This window comes from Catharus ustulatus, chromosome 1 (genome assembly GCF_009819885.2).
Source record: "Catharus ustulatus isolate bCatUst1 chromosome 1, bCatUst1.pri.v2, whole genome shotgun sequence".
NCBI classification, from domain to species: domain Eukaryota; kingdom Metazoa; phylum Chordata; class Aves; order Passeriformes; family Turdidae; genus Catharus; species Catharus ustulatus.
The window spans coordinates 110,475,087-110,497,895 of NC_046221.1; the positions used below are offsets into that span (position 1 = coordinate 110,475,087).

The 22,809-nt window shown below is 40.0% G+C and overlaps 1 protein-coding gene across 3 annotated transcripts in view; it reads left to right on the forward strand.

The window, feature by feature from the left end:
- Positions 1 to 20,120, forward strand: part of MYOM1 (myomesin 1) — a 68,249-nt gene extending 48,129 nt beyond the window's left edge. For 2 of the 3 annotated variants that reach the window (XM_033080521.1, XM_033080529.1), the window contains 13 exons: positions 910 to 1,046; positions 1,865 to 2,009; positions 2,616 to 2,675; positions 2,927 to 2,994; positions 3,570 to 3,683; positions 4,255 to 4,342; positions 5,039 to 5,077; positions 5,171 to 5,276; positions 7,114 to 7,277; positions 8,864 to 8,900; positions 9,216 to 9,238; positions 10,776 to 10,831; positions 15,487 to 16,453. In XM_033080521.1, coding sequence (XP_032936412.1) covers positions 910 to 1,046; positions 1,865 to 2,009; positions 2,616 to 2,675; positions 2,927 to 2,994; positions 3,570 to 3,683; positions 4,255 to 4,342; positions 5,039 to 5,077; positions 5,171 to 5,276; positions 7,114 to 7,277; positions 8,864 to 8,900; positions 9,216 to 9,238; positions 10,776 to 10,831; positions 15,487 to 15,759 — 1,310 coding nt within the window. In that variant the 3' untranslated portion in view covers positions 15,760 to 16,453. Of the gene's footprint in view, positions 1 to 909; positions 1,047 to 1,864; positions 2,010 to 2,615; positions 2,676 to 2,926; positions 2,995 to 3,569; positions 3,684 to 4,254; positions 4,343 to 5,038; positions 5,078 to 5,170; positions 5,277 to 7,113; positions 7,278 to 8,863; positions 8,901 to 9,215; positions 9,239 to 10,775; positions 10,832 to 15,486; positions 16,454 to 18,545; positions 18,670 to 19,824 lie in introns of those variants that run through there. The other variant, XM_033080539.1, reaches the window with a different exon arrangement.
- Positions 20,121 to 22,809: the final 2,689 nt, after the last annotated feature.

The window sequence follows — 22,809 nt, forward strand, 5'->3', positions numbered from 1 at the left end:
GCAGCACATGTAATGAGAGCATGATTTTCGCTGGGAATCTGCACATCCAATAAGAGATAACATGACAGAAGTCAATGAGATGAGCAATACACCCCAATATCAGAGTCTAACTACTCATGCTTAATGCTGCTGCTTATGGTGTCTTAAAGAAAAGTTGAAGTGAAAGCAAGCTTAGGACTGTTACTAACAGGAACTAATTTAAAAAGAGCTGTATTTAAAAGAGTTATACTATACCTATGGTATAGCACACAATTTTTACAGTCTTTCTTCCCCTGTTGACACATTGAATTGTTTTACATGTGAGGGTTTAGGTTATTTATAGGAAAACAAAATGTACTGGGAAGATTGAGGATATGTTGGGATATTTGGTGAATTCTTGAGATGGAGGTTCCACTCAGCAGAGGATCAGAATATTTTCAAAAATCTCCAAACCTACAGCTCAGCAGCTGACTTTCTGATCTGGATTTGTGCTTGGAGGTTTTTTTTTGTTTGTTTGTTTGTTTTGTTTTGTTTTTTCCCCTCTGAGTCAGTTCACTGTCTTAGAGTAATATTATTAGACAACTAATTAAACATGGGTCTGCAGTATACAGACTCATGTAATGCTGCACAGATACTTGCAGCTTGCATTTGAAATAGCCTTGGTTTAGAACACAGCATAACTCAAATCTTGAACTCTTTCAGTTTGGACAGACCCTGTGATTTAAGGATTAAAAGACTAAATCTCATCTGTCATTCTGTGTATATGTGGGTGGAGAAGCATTCTGTCTGTATGAAAAGCAGTTATGAGCTAGTTACCTTGCATACAGCATTTGAGTATGGAAGGATTAAGTGGCTTTCTGGTTGTAGCAGACCATAGTTGTTGGGGCACAGGCAAAATACATGCATCATTCCTTTCTTTCTTCTTTGTAGCTGTCCCACTTATTTCTGAGTTGGCAGTGGAAATCTTGGAAAAAGGAGAAGTGAGATTCTGGCTGCAAGCTGAAAAACTGTCTGGCAATGCAAAGGCCAACTTTGTATTTAATGATAAGGAGATTTTCAATGGAGAGGTAAGGCTTTTCACTGCTTACATGTGTTTGCATTTTCATGAGTATCAATGAGGATTAGTGTCTCTATCTTCAGTATACTTCCAACCAGTGTTCCACTCTGATGCATTTTCATGAGAAATAGCAAATGTCACAGAAAGCATGATTAGAAAGATTTTATCCATAGTTCTGAGCTCCACATGGATTCTACTGGATGCATTTTATAAAGGGAAGTTATATGCCTTCCTGCCACTTTTGTGAATACCATGTGTTCTATTAACTGTGGTCTTCAAGGAATCACTGCTCCTACTTCCTTCATCCAAAGCCCTAGAATAGCCTTGTTCTCACCTCTCTTTGTGGTTTGAATGAATTTATTACATCACAGAAAAATTCCCAAGTGATTGTTTCCAGCTGCAGAACTTGTTACCCCCAAAGATGGGACATGGTAGGATTTTGTTGCAACACTGGTATCAGATAGAAGGCAGAGCTGGAGCGTTCTAAACACAACCTTGTAAAATATAATCACCCTCAAAGAAAGTATTATTCTGAAGAGATGGAAATCTAAACCTTACTAATGAAAAAGAACATAGTACTCACTGTGCAGCAGGCATGTCATGTGCTTACACAGCATCAGTAAATAAACAGATTTATTTGTTTGGTTGCACATTTGAAGCTGAAGCTAGTGAGTTTAGAATAGGATAGAGATCTGAACAAATGGGAACCTGAAGAAGAAGGAATCCAAATAAAGAAAACAAAATTCTCCTAAAGAGACCATTACAACACTTCACAAATATTTTGTCTCTGACATGCAGTAATTGTTGCTTTACTTTCCACTCCTGCAGAAATATAAAATGAAGGTGGACAAGAATACTGGCCTTGTTGAAATGATTATGGATAAACTTGAGGAAAAGGATGAAGGCACTTACACGTTCCAGCTGCAGGATGGAAAAGCAACCAATCAATCTAGTCTTGTCCTCATTGGTGATGGTAGGCTAATCTATACTATGCAGTGGGCTGAAAAAATTATACCAAGGTTACCTCAGTTGTCATCTTCACTTTTCACTGTTTTCAACACCAATAGACATTCCATGTTTTTTTATGTCACAGTTTTGCCTGCCTCCTACAGACAGGGCATGTGTGTGAACTGAAATTTTTAAAGTGATGGGAGGAAGGGGAATTGTTACAGAAACATCAAATGCTGTAGCATGGTTTGCTTTCCTATGGGTGGAATGAACATTTCCCATATAAAAAGCCCATTCAGCTGGGAACAAGTAGCTGCACCTGTTAGAGCTCAAGCAGCTGCTGACTCTGCTGCCTCCCATTTGCCTTCCTACCAGGAGCTGTATGACTGGGGGTTGCAGATCATCAGACAGGACACATTAAACTCCTGATGACTGCAAGCAGCCCAGAAAGTTGAGTTAGCCATAACCAGCTTCTGACACTCTTGAATATCCGTGAAAACCTGATCCCATGGCCAGATTCTCACTGACATCCAAGGGGCAGAATTAGACCAAACTGTTACAGTGACATTCAGCATTGTACAAATGGTACATGAAGTTTGACCTTGTATTTCTTACTGGTTTTATTTCCTAGTGTTCAAGAAGCTACGGGATGAAGCAGAGTTCCAGAGAAAAGAGTGGCAAAGGAAACAAGGTGATAATATGAATACTTATAAGGATGACATATATGTTGGTCTGTTAAAAGTTGGTTTATATTTTTATATATTAATTTGAAATACATGGGGTTTGTTATGTTACGTGGTTACTTCTGAAGCAGAAACAGGAAAAATAAAACCACATTAAAATATAACAGTATTCCTGTCAAGTAAAACACATCTATCTTTCATTTTGCATCATGAATGCCATTGATGTGACCTTTAAAAATATACCTGTAATTTCAACCAGGTCCTCATTTTGTGGATAAACTGGGATGGGAAGTTACCGATGAGTGTAATGTGCTGTTGAAATGTAAGGTAAGGGGCAAGGAAAACCCTGAGTACAATATTCAGAGTGCACCACACTGGTCTACCACTACCAAGATGGTTGGGAAGGGACTAAAGACCTACCCTTTGCTTGTGTTCTCCCAGCTGCATGTTGGACAGTGACAGAGCCTCTGAAGGTTAATCCTGCTGAGGTGACAGCTCATTGCATGTAACAAAACATGTTGGAAAATAGCTTGGATTTCTTTCTTCTGGCCTGTCAGCCACCCACTCAGAGAAAGGCACCTGAAAAGAAATGGCAAGTCTTTGTAAATCCTGAGGTTTACTGATTTATGGCCTGTTTATGCATGCAGAAATTCCCTGGGCAGGATCAAGTCATTCCCTGGTCGCCTTTTCTCTCTCTTTGCACCCCCTTGTTTTCCCTCTTGCCTCCCTCATTATAAGATGGAGGCGTGCAGTAACTCGCTGCAATCAGGTTGCAAACTTGCTGTTCTTCTGTGAGAGACCTGCACATGCTAACCCATGGAACAAGCTAACCCAAGCTACAACACTGAGTTCCCCTGCTCAGACAAAGTGAATAATTGCCATGTGGTTTTCTTCCATTTTAGGTGGCTAATATTAAGAAGGAAACACACATTGTGTGGTACAAAGATGACAGGGAGATTATGGTAGATGAAGAACATGACTTCAAGGATGGTGTGTGTACTCTGCTGATATCAGAGGTGAGTGACTGTCTTCATTAGCCCTTAGTTGAAATTAGTGTTCAGATGAATTATATGATCTAATCTGGTACTCCAGCAGAACAATTGAAAAAGGAAGTGGGTTTTAAAAATGGAAAAGCTCACAAGGCGTCTGTGTTTTCACTGAAGCAAATGTCTGTCTGTAACTGCTTGTTCAGATTTTCAGGAAATGATGACAGAAGAGATAATAAGCTTGTCACTTCCTTTGCATGTCAATTTAGCAACAGATTGAGACCACATTTCCATTCCGAATAGCATTTGGAAAGTGCTTGTAACTCAGACCTTCAGAGTAACCAGAAGGGTCTGGTTCATACCCAGCCCAGCCTTGCAGCAGATTTGGGGTAGGACAAGGTCCTGCACATCAGGACCTCCTGCCAAAGCCCATCCCAGCAGCCCAGCCAGGAGCAGGGCAGCTGGGGGGCACAGGGGCAGCCCCAGACAGTGGGTACCTGCCTGGGGACGGGGACGGGGTATCAGCTGGGTTCACAAGTAAAATCTAGATTTTTCTACAGTACCTGCTCTGAAAACTGGTTTTATTGTTACAATATTGCAGTTTTCTAAGAAAGATGCTGGCACTTATGAAGTCATACTGAAGGACGACAGAGGAAAGGACACCAGTGAACTAAAGCTCAAGGACACAGGTCAGAGTCTGGCTGTGGTCAGCCACACCAGCAGATACCCTGACTGAAGTGGGTTCAGTCAGTGCACATGTTGCCTTCCTGTGGCTTTGTTCCTCATGCATGCAAGATTATCTGATTAGAAAAACCGAGATTTTATGGTTCAAATACCATTTCTATACAGCTTATTGCATGTGGATACTGTATCATTTTGGGAGCATACATTGATTAACACTAAGCAAAATCATAACAGGTTTCCTCAGGGGGCCATCAATAAGCCTACCAGTACGGAAAAAAATTACAGAACTACATAATTTTAAAATATTTTTATTATGTTTTGCCAATTACTTAGAGGCCTTCCCACTTACTGTGATTACTATATTCTTAACATTTCACTCCTATCCATTAGAATGCATATAGATGGATTAGCATTCCAGCTGAATACTGTCATTTACAAAAAAAAATGTAATATAACATCGTCTTGCCCAGCTGCAGCAGTATTCATTGAGACTGTACTTAAATAAAGTCTGGAGACTGTAAAATGACAGGCTACATTTCTGCACTACTCAGATTTCTAATATGCTTGAAAAGGTAGCTTTTTTCAAAGACTGGTTTTTCAAACCTTCGGGGGAGAATATTTCAGAGCCAGTGCTTGTCCTGCTGTTAACTGTGCTTGAACTGCAGACACAGAGTCTTAGTCTCTGGGTTTTATTTCCACAGCTTTTGCAGATCTGATGAATGAAGTATGCAGAAAGATTGGTAAGTACTTAATTCTTTTTTCGAATGAATGACTCATTGTGGCACTCAATGAATGGCTGTATGGCTGCATAAAACCATGTGCTCTTCTTTCAGCTTTATCTGCAACAGACCTGAAAATCCAGAGCACAGCTGAGGGTATCAGACTGTACTCCTATGTTACTTATTATGTGGAAGATTTGAGAGTAGGCTGGGTGCACAAGTAAGTACACAAGAGCTTTGCAAAACTCAGTTCAATTCTGGTTCCATAGATTCAGAAAGAACCTGGATATGAAAGAAAGATGAGCCCCAGGTTTCCTCTCCTGTTTCACAAGTCCTTATCCCATTTGAGTTGTTTCAGTCAATTAAATTCACAGGAAACCAGCGCAAGAGTCAGATGTGGTGGTTCCAGGCCCTCCTGTTGTTTCTCTCATGAAAGACAGTCCCATGCCACAGGATGCCAGCAGGACTCTGCTGCTTCAGAGCACTTCCCACCTCCCCAGTGGGAGCTGCATCTTTCCCTGACTCACGTTTAAGAAATGATGCAAATGTAACCCGAGAGACCGTCAGGCTTCAAAAGAGGCCAGCACCACGGGGTCAGAGATACCTGCCCTGGAGCTCTGCTTGTCTAGAAGCCACAATTCGGTGGAACTGGGACATATCTCTTAATGCATGGCTTCATTTTTAGGAGGCAAAGCAAATTCCAGCATATGCCCAAGGCAGTAAAATCCAGACAGCCCCTGCTGCAAGCCCTACAAACCTAACCAAGACAGACAGAATAACTGAGATTTAAAAAAGAATTTGAATGCCCAGCTTCCCATAAAATTAATGGGAGTTGCACATCTTAATCTATGAGACAGCTTTGAGTTCTCAGCCAGCACAAACAGCTTGCCCTGGAAAAACCAGAGAAGTAAACAAGAGAAGTTAACAACATAGATGAACTCAAATCCATTAATACTATTCTTGCTGTTTCGCTTCCTGTGGACATGGTAATAAGTCTGTATGATGGAATCTGAATTACTGATCTCTCAATAAGACTCATGTAAATGAGGCACAGAGTACCCAGGATGTGCTGTACCAGGCTTGTTGTAATTATTGACACTGATGTTAACCAGCACCCTGTCAGAGAAATGAAAGTGATTTGAGGCCTTCTTGTTTCTTGGCACCCATTTTGACCCAGTATCATCAAAAGTCCCAAGTATCTCAAATAAGTTCAAGAGAAGATGAAGTATTCTGTGTTTTCTGTGTTTTTTCCCCCTCTCTCTTTCCTTCTTCTCTCCATTTCATTTTTAGAAACTTGTTTCATCTTGAAACATGTCAAATTAATATAGGAAAAAAAAATATTTTTCCCTCCCATGCATTCAAAGTTATCAGTTTAAAGATAGCATGGAAATGTGTAGCTTATTTATTGAGAGAAATATCTTTTGCCTCATCCAGAGAAATTAACTACTTAGCTAGGAAGCTAAGAAATTTATTTTGGGGGGTGGGGGAGGGGAGTGTTGGGTTTTTGGGTTTTTGGTTTTGCTTTCTGTTTTTTTAATGGAAGAGGATATGCTTATGTCAAAATGTGTTTAAAATCCAAACATAGCAGAGGTCAGAAATCATTCAACTGGGCAAACACCATTTCTGACAAAAGTGGGTTTTTTTTGTAGATACAGCCCTGTAAATAGCTCTGTATAGTAAAATAGCCCTGTATACGTTTGTATTACCCAAGCAGAAATAAACCTATGCTAAAAAGAGAACAGCAACATTTGTGGATGCCTGAGCTACCCTTCAGACATCTGGCTTTTAGACTTGTACAGCTTTTTTATGGCTCAGGTTGTAGACTGAGGTGCACAGTTTTTCTGCAAGCTCTGAGGATAACTGGACCTTCCACAGGCAGAGGCTGTCACACCAACTGTGCCCAGCTGGCTCACAGCTCTAGCAGGGATTTGACTTCAAAGATTTCAGAATATGGTGGCATACCATAAATAACTCCAGATGTGCTCAGTGACTCAACATGAGTAAAATCTTTTTAGACGCCAGTAAAAAAAAATGGAACATTGTTTTGTACTTTTCAGTGATAGCCAGATTAAGTTCACAGACCGAATGAGGACTGGTGTCACCGGGGAGCAGATCTGGTTGCAGATCAATGAGCCGACTCCACAGGACAAGGGCAGATACGTAATGGAACTCTTTGATGGCAACACAACACACAAAAAGGCAGTGGATCTTTCTGGGCAAGGTAGGCATTCCCTCTGCTAACATCATCACTATGTGGGCAGTGTGCTGTGGCAGCATCCACAGCAGGATCTTGCTACAGACCTGTCACCCTTTGGGGTCTGTGTGTGCACCCACCAGCCTGGCATTTTTTGTAGGGACTGTGCCAACCAAGCCTGACAGAGTTAAGAAGCATTTTTGGACAATACTGTCAGGCACACAGTGTAACTCTTGAGAATGGTGATGTGCAGGATTGGGAGTTGGACTTGGTGATCCTTATGGGTTCCTTCCAACTCAGCTTACTCTGTGATTCTGTGATCTGTTCTCCCCAACCCATGCCATTTATTTTCCTCAACCTGTGCTCTCAAGTAATAAAATACAAAGTACTTTTTCCTATTCTAAGTATCCACTTACAGTTTGCCTACTGAGATGCCAGCCCAGTTTCTGAGCTATTTTACAAAACCCCTTGTGTTGCTGGCATTGATTGGCAGTTTTAAATATGAGTTGCAGCACTGAATGCCTTCTGTGTGTCTCTCTTCCAAGAAATATTTGGAAGGAGGAAGTGAGGGATGAGTTTGTTCCAATATTTTCCTACTATATTTCTTTGATGAGTGTAATAAAACTCCTTCTTCAGAGATGCCAAGACCTCTCATCAGCATGGAGGAAGGACTGTTAGGGGAACAATTTGGATTGACCAAACTTTGGAAGCTTTTACTCTGAGAAACCTCTCAGGTCCTAGAGAACAGATTAACTCCTTCCAAACTGCTCTTTCCATTCCCAGCTGTTCCCATCCCTAAAGTTTCAGTTTTTGTTTGAAAACTCTGTGGACGGGTGATAACATTTTAATCATTTCCACACTGCAACTTCCGTGGTCTATCTCCGTTTTCTAGGAAAAGACTTTTTTTCTTCCCTTTCAAAGCAGGAGAGGCTGACCTCCCCCATGATGGCAGCTTAGCCTGAATTTACAAAGGAGACAACAATTTTTTGTTCACTTTGCTCGTAGCCATCAGTGTGATGCTTCAAGCAGATGTGAAAAATCCTTGGAAAATCATATCTCTTGTATTCCACAAACCAGTGGTCTCTGAAGTGGGTGTGTGCAAGATGACCCAGTGTGCTTCACTGGGACAGCAGGAAGAATATACCAGAACTTCACTTGAATACATCTACATAAGCTGCAAATAAATATAAATATAGGGAGTGCATGCTCAAAATAATTTTAGACAGGGATGTATAACGTAAAAAGTTTGGAAGGTCACTGTCATAATCTCTCATTTAGGTGATGTATTTTGGATTTCTTCCTCTCTTTTGTGAAATTACTTCAGCTTACTACTTTCTTGCCCTCTATCTTAAAGCCTGACTTCTACAAGAAAAAAGTGTGTTTATGCATTCATGTGTGTATATAATAGCTGTCACATACCAGATGGCTTTTATCAGTTGAACCATTCAGCATTTTAGAGTTTGTACAATGCACATGCATGCATTTTAAATTTTACATTTTAAATTTGTTACATCTACATGTTAAATTTATTTATTAGTTTTAGATTTATTAATTTTAAATTTAAACTTGTGGGATGATTTATCTCTAAACCTACTTTTTTCCTCTTTACAAAGCGTTTGATGAAGCCTTTGCTGAGTTCCAGAGACTAAAGTAAGTATTATGCCATCTAAATACAGTAATAGCAGCCATAAAATAATAACAGTATTTGTTTGTTTTGTGCTGGAGATAAAGTTATCTTATGAAACAAGTCCTAGTCTTACAGAAGCCCGTAGGAGTTTTGCATGTGACTTCTCTGGTGCAACTCTTATATAACAGTCAGGTAGCAAAGAAAAAGCTGTATTGCCAAGCAATGAGAGAGACTTTCCTTAACAGATTAAAGACAGTTAAAAAGATAATCTATTTTTCAATCACTCTAAGTAAACCTTAACTGAAATTGGACTTTCCCTTTGTTTCTTTCAACTCCAGGCAAGCTGCAATTGCAGAGAAAAGTAAGTAGGCCTTCTTTGACAATGGTTGTAATAAAGTGTTGATGAAGCTTTTCTTCCTCTCCAGGAAGGTCGTGGGTTGGGAAAGAGAGGGCATGTAGGCATGTATATATGCATGTGCTCATTCTAAAACTAGTTTGTCCTTACAGCAAGGAGAAGTAAGTGACCCTTTGTTGATTTAACATTGGTGCACTTTGCAGCTAATCATATTATACTTATAGGTTACGTTGATTTTTTTCTCATCTAAACTCCTGTTCTCAATGTCAGTTAGCCTTCTCTAAAACTTAACTTTATTGCTGGGATCTTTCCTGCATGTTCTCTACAAAAACGTCTCTTGGTTTTCAAAGATGGAGAAAATAATTTTGCTACTTTTGAATGCTCTAAAATGTCAAATGGCTCTGCATTACTTACAGAAATCGGTAAGAAAGCTTTTGAATTGCTTAGAATCTCCTCACACTTTTGCCTGTATGTCAATTCCAACAGAGCAACTAAAACAGAAGTATGTATTAACTATTTAAGGAGGAAGTTATTAGACTTCAACTTGAATTATTAAACTCATTCTCCTCCCTACTTACAGAAGCAGCCATGGAAAAACGAATTGTTCCACTGCAAATGACTTTCAGACCTGCATAAAAATGAGGGCAGAACTGGCAGTTGAAAAGCTATTTGTGAAAAATGCTTAGAGACACAGAGCAGGGCTTGGATGTGAACAGTACTCCCCACAGGTCCCAGCTGAGACAGTGCCAGGGGGGTCAGTGATTGCCCTGACCTTTAACTGCTGACCCTGGACTATCTGTAAGGCGCTGGCATGTGAACTGTCATAGCACAGTCCCTTTCCTGCTCTCTGAGGCTGTTATCTCTGTGCTCCAGAGCACGTCTTCTACGGAGCGCACTAGAGGGGAACATTCTGTACAGTCATTTCCTTCCGCTGCCAGGCTCCACCCAGACATGCAATGAACAAAATCCATACTCCAGGATAAGTGCACTAAAGCCTGCATGTGATTGGCTTATTTGAATTTGTCTAAGATTTCTTTGGGACTCTTGAGTTTAAAACTAGATCCATCTCATTTACACACAGATACACACAAGTGGTGGAACTTCACTGTTGCCACTGAGACTGAAGTCTGTCTTTGTATCTAGATTAAAAGCCAATCTCCAGCACTTTACCAGGTGTCACTCATTTCCCTTTGGTCACCCAAAGGTTTAAGTTTACTACAGTAAAAGTTTTGAGTACTAGATCTCAAAAATGTATATATATTTTGTGAACCCAGAATTAAAACTGAATTGATCTCAAAGTCTGCAGGACATGGCAGGTGTACTTTAATTCCTCTTTGTAAGTGATTGACACCAACTATTAACACATCTTTTGCTGTGAATTCAACATTTTTTAAAGTCCAAATGGTGTGCTAAAAATGCTGGATATGCTAGCACACAGACAAGTTGTACATAAATAAGACAAAAGGAAAGAACTAGAAGAGAAACAGAATCCAGCACACAGTTGATTTTTGAGACAATAAAGAAAATTGTTCTTTATTTCCAGATCGTGCACGGGTACTTGGAGGTTTGCCCGATGTTGTCACCATCCAGGAGGGCAAGGTACAGTAAATTAGCTGAAGCTTTACACAGCACCCCAACAGATTGAATGCCTTTTAATGATGGGAAAATATTCACCTTTTTTTTTTTTTTTTTAAGATGCCATCTTTAAAATCTGCTACATTATTTATTCATCCCCTGCCTTCTGTACATAATTCAATGGACTTGCACAGATGGGTTTATGTATTCAGGGCAGTGTCTTTTCTTAAGAATTAGATAAAAGTGAGATGACAATGTGAGTTGGGACTAAAACTCCTTATATAACCAGCTCTTTAAAAATTCATGCACAGGTTTCACAGTTAGATTTTTTTTTTTTTTTTATAACAGGGCATCAGGAAAGTTTAACTCCTTTTTTCACATGGGAGCCAGTCATTCTATGCCTTCTGCAGTTAACTTCCTTGCAATGTGGCATGGTAATCACACCTGTAGAGGCTGGCTTTTAACTGGTGTAAAAAGAGTAAACCACAATAACTCAATTCTCTTCCAGCCAAAAGGAGGAAAAATTCTCTATTTTATCAGGGTGAAGGAGAAAGAAGTCAAAATAAGTAACTGGTGTTATACTGGATTATATTAGGAGAGTCCAGCTGAAAGATTATGGTAAGGCACTCCCAGAGGAACATCGATGCTTGAGCACAGAACAGATGACCCAGAAAGTGAGCTCTCAATCTCACAACATTTTCCCAGCACACTGCTTCTACAATTTGCTGTTTAATAGTACTGAGACCAGGAAGGGCCTGCCCTTCACCTCCTGCTGCTCTGCCACAAGCCAGTTCCCCTTCTCAGTGGTGCAAACAGTGAAATAGGGCATGTGAATGTCATTGAAAACCTGTGATGTGACAGCTACAGTAAGGCAGCTTCCTGGTATTTCTGGCTTTATCTGTCAGTAGGTCAGCTGGGTTAAAAGAATTTGATTACAAGCTCAGCAGAAGTGTTAAGAATCTAAAATCTTATTCTGAAATGCTTAACAACCATGAGATATAGCCAACAAGACAGTAGACTGCAGCAGTTCTGGGAAAATCAAGAATGTTGACATTAAAAAATAAAATTCTTTAACAGATTTGTCAGTTTGAGAAATGCTGTAAAGTAGGAAGCACTCGTGTGAGCATTGCAACAGTAGATGTAAGACATAAAGGAACAGAAAGAATTAGCAGATTCTCAGCTAAGCAGTGCTTGGAGGTGTGATTCTCATAATGCTTTGGCAGGGTGTAAACTTGGGTGTAAACTATTACCTGTTTTAAGCTTTCAGCCAAAAGACAGTTGATATGAACTTGTGTATGAGTTCACTGAAGCAAAATGTGTAGTGTTTATAAAACAAGTTTGTAAAAAATGAGTTGCAAAATCTTACCCAGACACATTGTCTTTGACAGCAAGGACATTTGTAACGTTTGAATACATGGCTGAAATACTCCCAGAACTCGAGACAAATATCCTTGACCTTATGTTTCTTGATTCAGTAGAGGATCGTTTTGAGTAGGACAGAGAGTGATCAGGGAAAACAGAGCTGGTTTGGGTGGTGCTGGCTCATCTGTCTGCTGTTTGCATATATGCTGGAGAGAAGAGAATGCAATTCTCTGTTGTGTAACTCACACAAATTGCACAATCATTGAGGATTTTGTAAAACAGCAAATGAGGTAGTAGAGGTCTGGCAAACTTTGATTGTGAATTCTAGTGCCACCATAACCACAAACTTATATGAACAGATTGGTATTCCGAGACTGAACTTCCAAGCCATATCTCAAATTTAAACTGAACAGTGTGGCTGTGATGCTATTTATTAGCTTTTTACATGTGAGCTGAAGGGTATGGGTGAGAACAAATGAACCTGTGTTTACTGACTGTTAATCAAATAGCATTCCAGATGGCCTAAGAGGCTTCCACTGATAAACATAAATGCTCCTCAGCAGTGTGGTATAATTGGAAAAGGCTAAGTGTCAGTTCACATTAGGGAGGAATCTGACCTGACAGAGAATGCTAGCCTAAGTTTTGTGTCCAGACGACCAACTTAACCTAGGTGGCTGTTTTAATGGAAGTCTGTAAATGAGTGAAGAGGCTTAGGATTCTGACAGGTACTTTCAGACAGAGAAGAAACATGTAACATCCTTCTTCCCACCAACTCACTATTCTACCATTCTGCCAGGGGTGTAGATCCTCACAGATAGGCTGGAGGAAGGGAGCAGATTTCCTTGACAGAGCTGCTTCAATCCACTCACCAAACCATCCACTGTGACTTTGTGTTAATATGAAAGAAGAATGGCAATACTTGAAACAAAATGACACATTTCTCTCTGCCATCTGTACTACCCTACTCATGGTAACCTACAATAAAAAGCAGAAGAGGTAGTGAGGGGCACATGAGGTCTGGACTTGCAGCTGCTGCTTGCTTCAAGTGGACATGCCTCAATGCCCTGGGCCCAGGAGTATAGGGCACACTTTTTTTACCATGATGGTATCAAGTTGAACACATTATATTATTATTATATTCATCATATTATTATTATAATCAAGGATTTCAGTGAGTAATAAATATATACACAAGCAAAGACAATCTCTTGCCCAAAGAACAGAAATCCAAAGCAGATAGGTGCAGTCACAGTGAACAATCATTTCTTCTTGGCTATGGAATTACCTTCCAGAAAACCAAAGATCTCACCATCTACATAGTGAATTATAGAGCACATTTCTGCACATTAGTAGCTGGAAAATAAATAGAAAGAGTTGGGGACATCAAGAGAATCACTCATATCAAACAGGAGCTAGTGATGCAAGGTTAAGGAAAATGTAGCTATTTTAAGGAATGATTTAGAAGAAAAGAATCATCACTGCTGCTTGAATCTCTTTGAATTATGGAGCATGACACCACTTCCAACACCCCATCTTCGAATGACACACCCTACTAATGGAGCTATGTGGACATGGACATCAGCTCATTAGCACTGTGGTGGAGTGGCAGCTGGAGCCACTTGGTGCTGAGCTCTTGCTTGCTAGAGAATCAGAAGACAATAATGAAATGTTGAGCACCTGAAGGGGTCCATACACATTGCTCGGCTAAGGATGAGGGCATGTTTGTATCCAGAGTGAGAAGGAAGAGGGGGGAATGTAAAACCTCTGGTTTCCCACTTGTTTTTCAAAAAGATGAACTGATTTGGCAATTGAAACCACATTCATACCAGTGGGCTACGAGAGAAGGGAGTCAACAGCTCCACGTGGTCGCCAGCTGTAGGTGCTGCAGGAAATCAGACAGAGGCCATTTCCACCATGCCATAACCACCTCTAAATTGCAATCTGCCCTCCTTCAGTACCGAGAATTACGCGTTGCTGATAGAGGAAAGACTTCCTCTTCCCTTTTGCTCTCCTTTTGGTCCTTGGGTTGGGCACGTGGGGATTTTTACTTTGTTCTCAGAGATATCAACACCTTTCACTTTTATAGACATATCAGTTTTTCTGTCCACTCATTTCAACAGCCTTCCAGGCATCCCCCATCTGTTCCATCTTCCACTATCACACTAGCAGATAAGAAGCAGTGAGTTGGAGAGAGGCTTGGAAGAGATACTTGATTCCAGTCAAGTCAAATCTCATCTACTCCTAATTTGTCATTTAGTCCATTCCTAATGAAGCACTGAAGACCACTTTCTTTGCAGTAAAAGTTCTTCAATTTCTAGTGCAGTTAGATTCCCCTTTAAATGGCATTTTAAATTTAAACCAGTGTACTATCCAATATTTACATATAAATAAATTCCTTCCTAAATAAAGCTCCAAAAAAAGGCCTATGTACCACTGAATTGTCATACGAACTTTTTTCACATTTGACTCTCTATGTGATACTCACTTTTGCAAATATTTTTGAGAAGACTGCCATAGCACGGTGGAGGGGATCTTTACATGTATCATTTCATCCCAACATTTAATTTCTTAGCTGGCAAGAAAAAAGAAGGCTTGTACAAAGTGTGCCCAAGAGATTTACCAGCCTGCTGAAGGTAGAAGTTGCCAGTGACCTCTCCAACAATATGATTCTCTAACAGTGAAGATACTTTCTACAGGCTGATGGGACTGAATTCAGTCCTTAGAAGCAGTGCTAACATCAAAGGGAAATACTTACATGAGCACCAAAGAATGAGTAAAGCCTGTATTGATTTCAGTTAAAAATAGTTTTACAGAAGTGTATAAAACTCTTCAAGTCTGTTAGAAGAGCTGTCAGGGCATAGTTTAAAAGGATCCCAAAAGTTATCTAAAAAAGCAAGCACACTTTCTTTCCTTATGGGATATATATATATAAACATATATATATATAGTGAGCTTAATGTGAACAAAACCATCTGACAGTTCATTAAAATCTCATTTCAGGTCTAACACACAAATGCAGGTAATATCTAATTTTATATTAAAAAATACATATTTTTTAGAGGAGAAACCTCTACTAATGATCATGAGAGTAGAGAAGGAGGTCCATAAAATATTGAAAGGTTTTAATGGCATTTTTTAATTGAATTCCTTCTTTTCCTTTATGATAGAGAAGAGTAACATGAATTATTGATTACTGATTATCATCCCTTTACTAAAAGCAGGAAGCTAAATGGGAAGCTGGAATATTTGGAGAGGCAGGCATCAAAAAACACAGCAAATATTTATGGATTCAATATTCCTTTCTGCTTTTTCTACAGGCGCTTAATCTTTCTTGCACTGTCTGGGGAGATCCCACCCCAGAGGTCTCATGGCTGAAGAATGAAAAATCATTTGTATCAGATGCCAATTGCATCCTGAAGTATGAATCTGGAAAAAATGTCAGCTTTTCCATTTCTACTGTGTCCACACAAGACTCTGGGAAATACAGCATTGTGGTGAAGAACAAGTATGGCACAGAGACCAGCGACGTCACTGTAAGTGTGTACATACCTGAGGAAGAGCGAGAGGTTGAGCAAGAGAAAAAGAAGTAGGATAAAATGAAAGCGTGAATTTAAGTCTAGAAGACAGAAATACAGAGATTTTGGATGTTAGGCTGATATAATCCATGTGTGTAAATGGCTTTCTGCTTTAGCAGTCAGCCTTGGATTTTTCCATTCACTTCACATTTGCTTCTAATACATTTATTTATGCCAGGGAAAACAGGGCCTTTCCTAAATGTTTTCTTACTGCTAACTCCACGGAAACTAATTGTAGCATTTTAAGCAAGGCCAAGTACATGCTGTCTGTAAACACATTGCCCACCATTTGACACTCTTCCTGGAGCATCTAGAAGGAAATGGTCAAGAATTGTTTTTAGTGGAAGCAACTAATGAGGTAGATGGAAAGATCAAAAATGATCGGGGCGTATTTAAGCAGCAGTTATGATTTGTTCCAGCTTTGGTAAAGCAGCATAAATGGAATGTGTTAGATCACAGAGAAATAATTGCTGGTTTTTGTCTGTGTTAAGGCCCCTTTGTATTGCTGTGTTAATTTAGTGAGGCCTGAATATGGGTGTCATTTGCAGCCCTAAATATTGTTTAATCAGCCCAAAGAGGGTAACAGTACTGTAACATAAATGAAAATAAGGCTTAGGAGGCCAGGATAATAATATATGTGTGTGTGTCTGTAAAAGTGTATGAACTCTGCTCTATGTTCACAAATAAACCGAATTCACTTCTTTCCTTCCATCACAAGCTTGTTTCACTGTGTCTTGTTTTATTAGTCACAGCTCGTGTAGTTGTGCACAGTATCTTAGTGTCTTAATGCTTTCACCACTGTAATTACCTCCAGCTTCCCTTTAGATCCCTGTTAATCTTCACTTTGCTGTTTACAAGGAAACCACAATGGCATCTCTTCACACGTCTCTATGCAGAACTTCACTGCTTCACATCTTAAGTCAACAAGGTATTTTTGTAAATTCTGTCACGGGAGTAATCCCATGCTTTTCAATGCACCTGGGTATGAATTGTGATATGTAAGTATTTTGTTAGATAGAAAATAACACTGGAGATTCAGAAATAACATATTTTATAAAGACCTCTTAAAGGTACAAGAAGAATATTCACTGTAATACCAAAAAAAAAAAAAAAAAACAAGTGGGTGGGGTTTTTTTGTTACACAAAAATGTTTCAGAGAAAAAAAAAACATTTATCCAGATCTTTGAATGCACTTAACACAGATTAAAAACTCCATGTCTGCTATTTTACAATGCTGCTGATTACACCAGCTGAGGAAAAGGAACAGAACCTGCTGGACATATGTATGATATGTACCTGTGATACTATTTGTATAGGCTAGGATTAGAAGCACTTGTCAGCACAGTTGCTACTTACGAGAGCAATGTCCCATGTCAATAAATGTTTTCATGACTAGTCTCACAACAGCACAATTCTTCACATCAAAATCTAAAGAACTAACATATATATTTTCAGTCTAATTATGATCTGTGTGCACCTTTCACACACTCTCCCTTGTCTTTTCTAGCTCCTGTGACTGCAGAAATAGTGCTGCAGTCCCAGGCACTCACTTTGGTGCAGTACTGGCATTTCTGTGAGGATTCCCCCACTAAGTCTTGCACAGTTAACACTCACTTAAACCCTTCCCACGTGAGGTTTACTGTCAGCTAATGTTAAAGAAGTGGAAGCATGAAGGAATTCTTAATGGTTCAGATAAAAATAGACTCAACATAGTTACCAATGGCAAAAATGCCGATTTTAGCAATTTCTTTTTTTAAAAAATCAGTTTTTATAAAGGGCTAATGATTATTATCTTAATCTTATAAAAATAATCCATATTTAGTTATATTTTATATATATTTAGTCATATCAGTTTAATGAACTACCAAAACACATTGGCACATGCCTAACTTTAGTGTATGTGCTTGCCCTAATAGTATCACTAGTTTCAAGGAACATGTTAAGTTTATCTGGTATAAATCTCTTTTTCTTCCTGAACAGATTTCACATCACAGGGAATTTAAAAATGAAATTATGCAAAAATGATGTGGGTTTGGTGTTTCACATAAACATTATATGTTCACATAGCCTTATCTCCTAAAATATTTAACACTCAAGCATCTAAATTGATGACATTATTGCATTTTTAAGGTGTGTGTAATTATGTCCTTTAATGAATCAACATCTGTCACCGAAAAAAGTTCAGATTATCTAGTCACAGCAACTGAGTAAAATAGACAAAGTAACAAGGCTTAATTTTTAAATTTCAAAATATGATCATGAGAAGATCCATAATTTGAGATAGAGCAAGTTTCCCGAGTTTAAAGGACTAATGCTAAATTATTTTATAATTTTGCTTAGTAGGACGTGAAGCCAATTCACAGATGAGGTGCAGGTCACTCCATCTTTGTCCCGTGACATAAAACATACAGATAACAGAGTCACAGCTCTTCCATCCTCCAGAGCCCAAACAAGACTATGACTTGCTCTTTGCAATAACTGATGTTTATTAATCAGTATTGTTTTTAAAAATGGTTGCATTTTGGCAACAGTTTATTTCTACTACTTTATTTTCCAAAATCTGTCCTCCTGCCTGCCTCCTCTTGGCAGAACAGCCAGGGAATACAATGGGTCACCTCCCAGGTAACAGGCTGGATTCTACTTTGCTTTGCTTTGGCAGATGTACGAGTCCCTGAAAGTTAGAGTAAGAAGTTGTTTCAAAAGGTGTTGCTTGCAGGGATTCAGGTATGGTGATTTCAGGCTGAATTTGTGATGCATCCACATGTCTCGCTTGTGCACATTTTGTTCTTGCTTTGCTTCAGGTGATTGTGATGCCTGTGTCAGGGCAGACTGACACAGCCCAAGGACACAATCAAAATAACAAAACTGTATCTAAAAAGAAAAAAGCAACGACAACAAGCAAACAGAAGGAAGGGGGAAAGAAAGGTAAGAGCATTTTCACTGTTAGAGTCTTCTATTCCAATCAAAAACTGGTTAAATTGTTATGGAGTTAATTGTCTGTGCCAATCAATATTTAATAGGTCCCAATAAATCAAGTTTTACCGTACATATGCTCTTAATCAACAACAGATGCAAAGTATGAATTACAGGTTAGGCCTAAGTGAAAGAGACTTAAATCAATATTTTTAAACCTCCTTTTCTACTTCCACTGTGAGTTGTCACCTTGACTAATCTGGCTGGTGGAAGCTTTTAAAGTCCTAATAAACACTTCTAAATTTCTGAATGAGGAAAGACTTTGTAAGCATGTATACATACATAGATGATGTTATTTTCCAAAGTGAGACTCATTTCAGCAGCTAGATGTTGGATATTTCACCAAAAATAAGGCCTTGCTGAGTCAGGGTCCCTAAATGCCTAAGTCTTTTAGAAAACTCTGACTGTTTAGCCACTTGAGATGAATCAATTATTCTCTCCTAGTTTTGTGTCCATATTGAATGGTAAAGTTGGAGTTATAAGTGACCATTTTTGTCTCATTTACAGGAAGTGCAGAAAAATAAAAATATTACTTGTATATTATTTTAGATTGTTATTTTAAACTCTTACTATAGAATTGCTATTTGGACAATGATTTATTCTTCACAATTACATCTCTCCCATACAGAGCATTTTAGCTCCAAATCGGTCTTAAATTCTGACAATATCAGAACACCTGTTTTACATATTTTTTGTCTAAGTATTTTTTCTTTGTATACAGGATGTAGACATGTAATATAATTTCTGACAGAACATTTTATACTTTGAATTCCCACCCACCCCACCCCCCACTTCTTTTTGCTCCTAAGGCAAGAACAAATATTTTATAGCATTTCCTTCCTCTCTTGCCTTACTGGTATGCTAGACTTTTCTGAGCAATCCTGTAAATTAGGTGACTTTACCTCTTAACCATTTAAATTAGAGACCATAAAGACTTGGGCTTGGCTGTTCCGTAGGAAGTAGTAATGCTATGTGTGAATCTCTTTATATGGGTAGGGAAAGAGGAAAAGAACATGATAAGGTCATAACCAATGTGAAATGTTGCTGAGCACAGTAAATATTGCTACTGAGGATTACTCAGAAATTTTATTACTTCTCCTAAATCAGATTTTATTAAGCCCCACATAGAAGAAATTACTGCTACAGAAGAGACACCTGATCCAAATGAAATACCCCCTGTGGAAACAGAAAAGGGTATAAAAAGCAACCAGCAAGCAGCAAAGAAGACTGCTGGAAAAGCAGGAGCAGCAGAAAAGGTTCCTCAACCCACGGAAAGCTTGGATAGGCAGGCAAAGAAACCACCAGAAAAAGCAGCCTTGGATAAACCCCACTGAACTTCAATGAAGAATGTGGTCCTGTCACAAACAGGATAATAAATTCAACTTGAGATTTCATGAGTGGTATCTTAACCATAATATTTTAACACAGAATTTTATTAATAGGAGGTTTTTTTGTGATATTTATAATATTTCCTAACTTTAAATGCATAGTACATGGGCACTTAAGTCTCAGCACCAGATAACTGCACTACAGGAATTTCTAAGCATCTGAATAATGATACATGTACTGTCAATGTGAATTTAATTACTAAAAAATGTCCATTATAAGCAGAGTTCATTGGAGCAAATCCTGTCCAGAACTGACATATTCACTGCAGTGTAAAGGAATGTCGGTATCAGTTACATGGATGTGTTAATCAATATTTATAGGCCATCACAGCTTGAGGCAGATGCTGCTTACTTTTTCAATTAAATTATATATACAGTCCTCTTCATGCCATGTGGGCTCTACTTTTCCCCATGACCAGTTTGGCCACAGTGGAAGAGCTCTGGAAATAGAACCGTCTCCTATGGATGTGGGAAGGGGGGCATAAGTAGTTTCCATTTGATACAAGTTTCTGTCATGCAAACCTGCTTCATCAGGTGGATCAGGATTGCATCTGGCCATTTCTTATCACCAAGACTCACATGACTGCTTTCCAGTCCTCTCCACTTCATTAATTCCCTTAAAGCCTTTATGAGTTACTGTGGATACAGCATTAACCCATGAAGTATCACCTGCCCCACATCCTGATTTTCCTCCACAATTTTGCCACAGCACTCAGATTTCTGATAAAGCCACTGCTCTTCTTCCTCAGAGGCTCAGCCCAAGACTATCCCTTCTTCCACTCATTATCATCATATCCACTGGTTTCTTATAAGAGTGTAGCTTCATGGCTGTGTAAGTAAGGAATAAATGCAAGGCAAGCATCTCTGCATTAAATCACTGCTCTGCTCATTCACGTTCATTACTGGGTTCATTCACATGTTTATGTACTGAAGATATAGGAAAATATTACTCATTTGCAAATGCTTAGATACCATTGGAAGAAGCAGAGTTCAAGCTGAAAAACAAACCAATAAAAATAAAGGTCAGAATTTATTTTGTTGCTATGCAAACTGAGTTCAACTTTAAAGTGACCAGAAGCTATAAACCATAAGAAATTAAAATAAGATGTTTTAATTACGAGGAGAATATTCATATTGTTTTCAACTCTAAGAAGGCTCAATCACATGGTATTGTCTTTTTCCAGATGGATTATTGATGAAAAGTCACTGAATTTCACTGGTATTTCTAGGTGCTAGATCTATGACTAATGTAGAAATACTGTAAACACAAGGAATACCAGTTTCTAATCCATCCTTATAGAACTGTTAGCATAAGAAAGCAAAGCATCTCAATAGCATGTAAATGTATAGAAGTTAAGATGATGATATCCCAGAGGAGAAGAAATTACAGTACAGTAATTTTACGACCATAAGGTGCACTGGACTATAAGGCGCACCCCCCGGGAGTCGGCAAAATTTGTAACTTTGTAGATCAGATAAGGCGCACTGGACTATAAGGCGCACTTTTTTTTTTGCAGCGAGGCTCCACCCCCAGCTCCCCCCACGCGGTTGCTGGCTGAGGCCCCACCCCAACCCGGCAGCCATGGGCCCCTGGACCCGCCTGTATCCGCCAATTCGTGCAGCGTTCCCAGGGCCGGGGCATGCCTGCCGCCACTCCGTGCGGCATCCTCGGGGCCGGGGAATGCCCACTGCCGCTCCGTGAGGTGTTCCCGGGGCCCTGCTGCTCTGGGAGTTCCCTGGCGCTCCGGGTGCCCCGATGCCAGTGGGCTCGCCCCGCACCACCACTGCCCCGATTCCGGTGGCTTTTCCCACCCCGCGCAGCGGCCGCCCCGATGCCGGCGGGCCCGCCCCATGGAGCCCCTCTCCCCTCACATCCTGACGCTGCTGCGGGGCCATTCCCCACTCACAGCCAGGCAGAGCCCCGCTGCCATTCCCCCCTCACAGGCCAGCCCAGCCCTGCTGTGGGGCCACTCCCCCTTGCGGCTCACACTTCCGGGTTGGCAAATTTTGCCACTTTGTCCATCATACAAGGCGCACCGGACTATAATGTGCACTTCCAGTTTCGGGGGGAAATTTTAGTCAAAAGGGTGCGCCTTACAGCCACACCATTTTGACTAAAATTTTGGTCCGAACCCAGAAGTGTGGCTTATAATCAGGTGCAGTCAATATATTGATGAGGTTTAGAAATTTGCCAACCCGGAAGTGCAAGCCCGCATGGCTCCGAGCCAAACCGGAGCCCACCCTGCCCTGGCGGGGGTGCGGCAGGGCCAATCCGAGTCCACACGGCCCTGGAAGGGGAAAAGCGGGGCCGATCCAAGCCCACCCAGCCCCGATCCGAGCCCACACGGCTCCGGCGGGGGGGTGGTGGGGCCAATGCAAGCCTGCAGGGCCCCAGCAGGGGAAAAGCAGGGCCAATCCGAGCCGCATAGCCCCAAGTTGAGCCAGTAAACTCTGCAATCCCGCAATTCTGTTACTAATTGGCAACTTTGTGAAAGTTGTGCAAGCATCCTCGCTGCGAACGAAAGTGAGGCTTATAATCAGGTGCGGCTTATAATTGTGAAATTACTGTAATTTCCTTCTAGTAGAATTCCAACAGGATTCTATTCAACTCTTTTTAAAACCAACAGAAATTTTCTGGCTGGATGAAATACTGGATAGAACACTTATATGTAGGCAAGTAGAGTAATAATGTTTCTGCAAACAG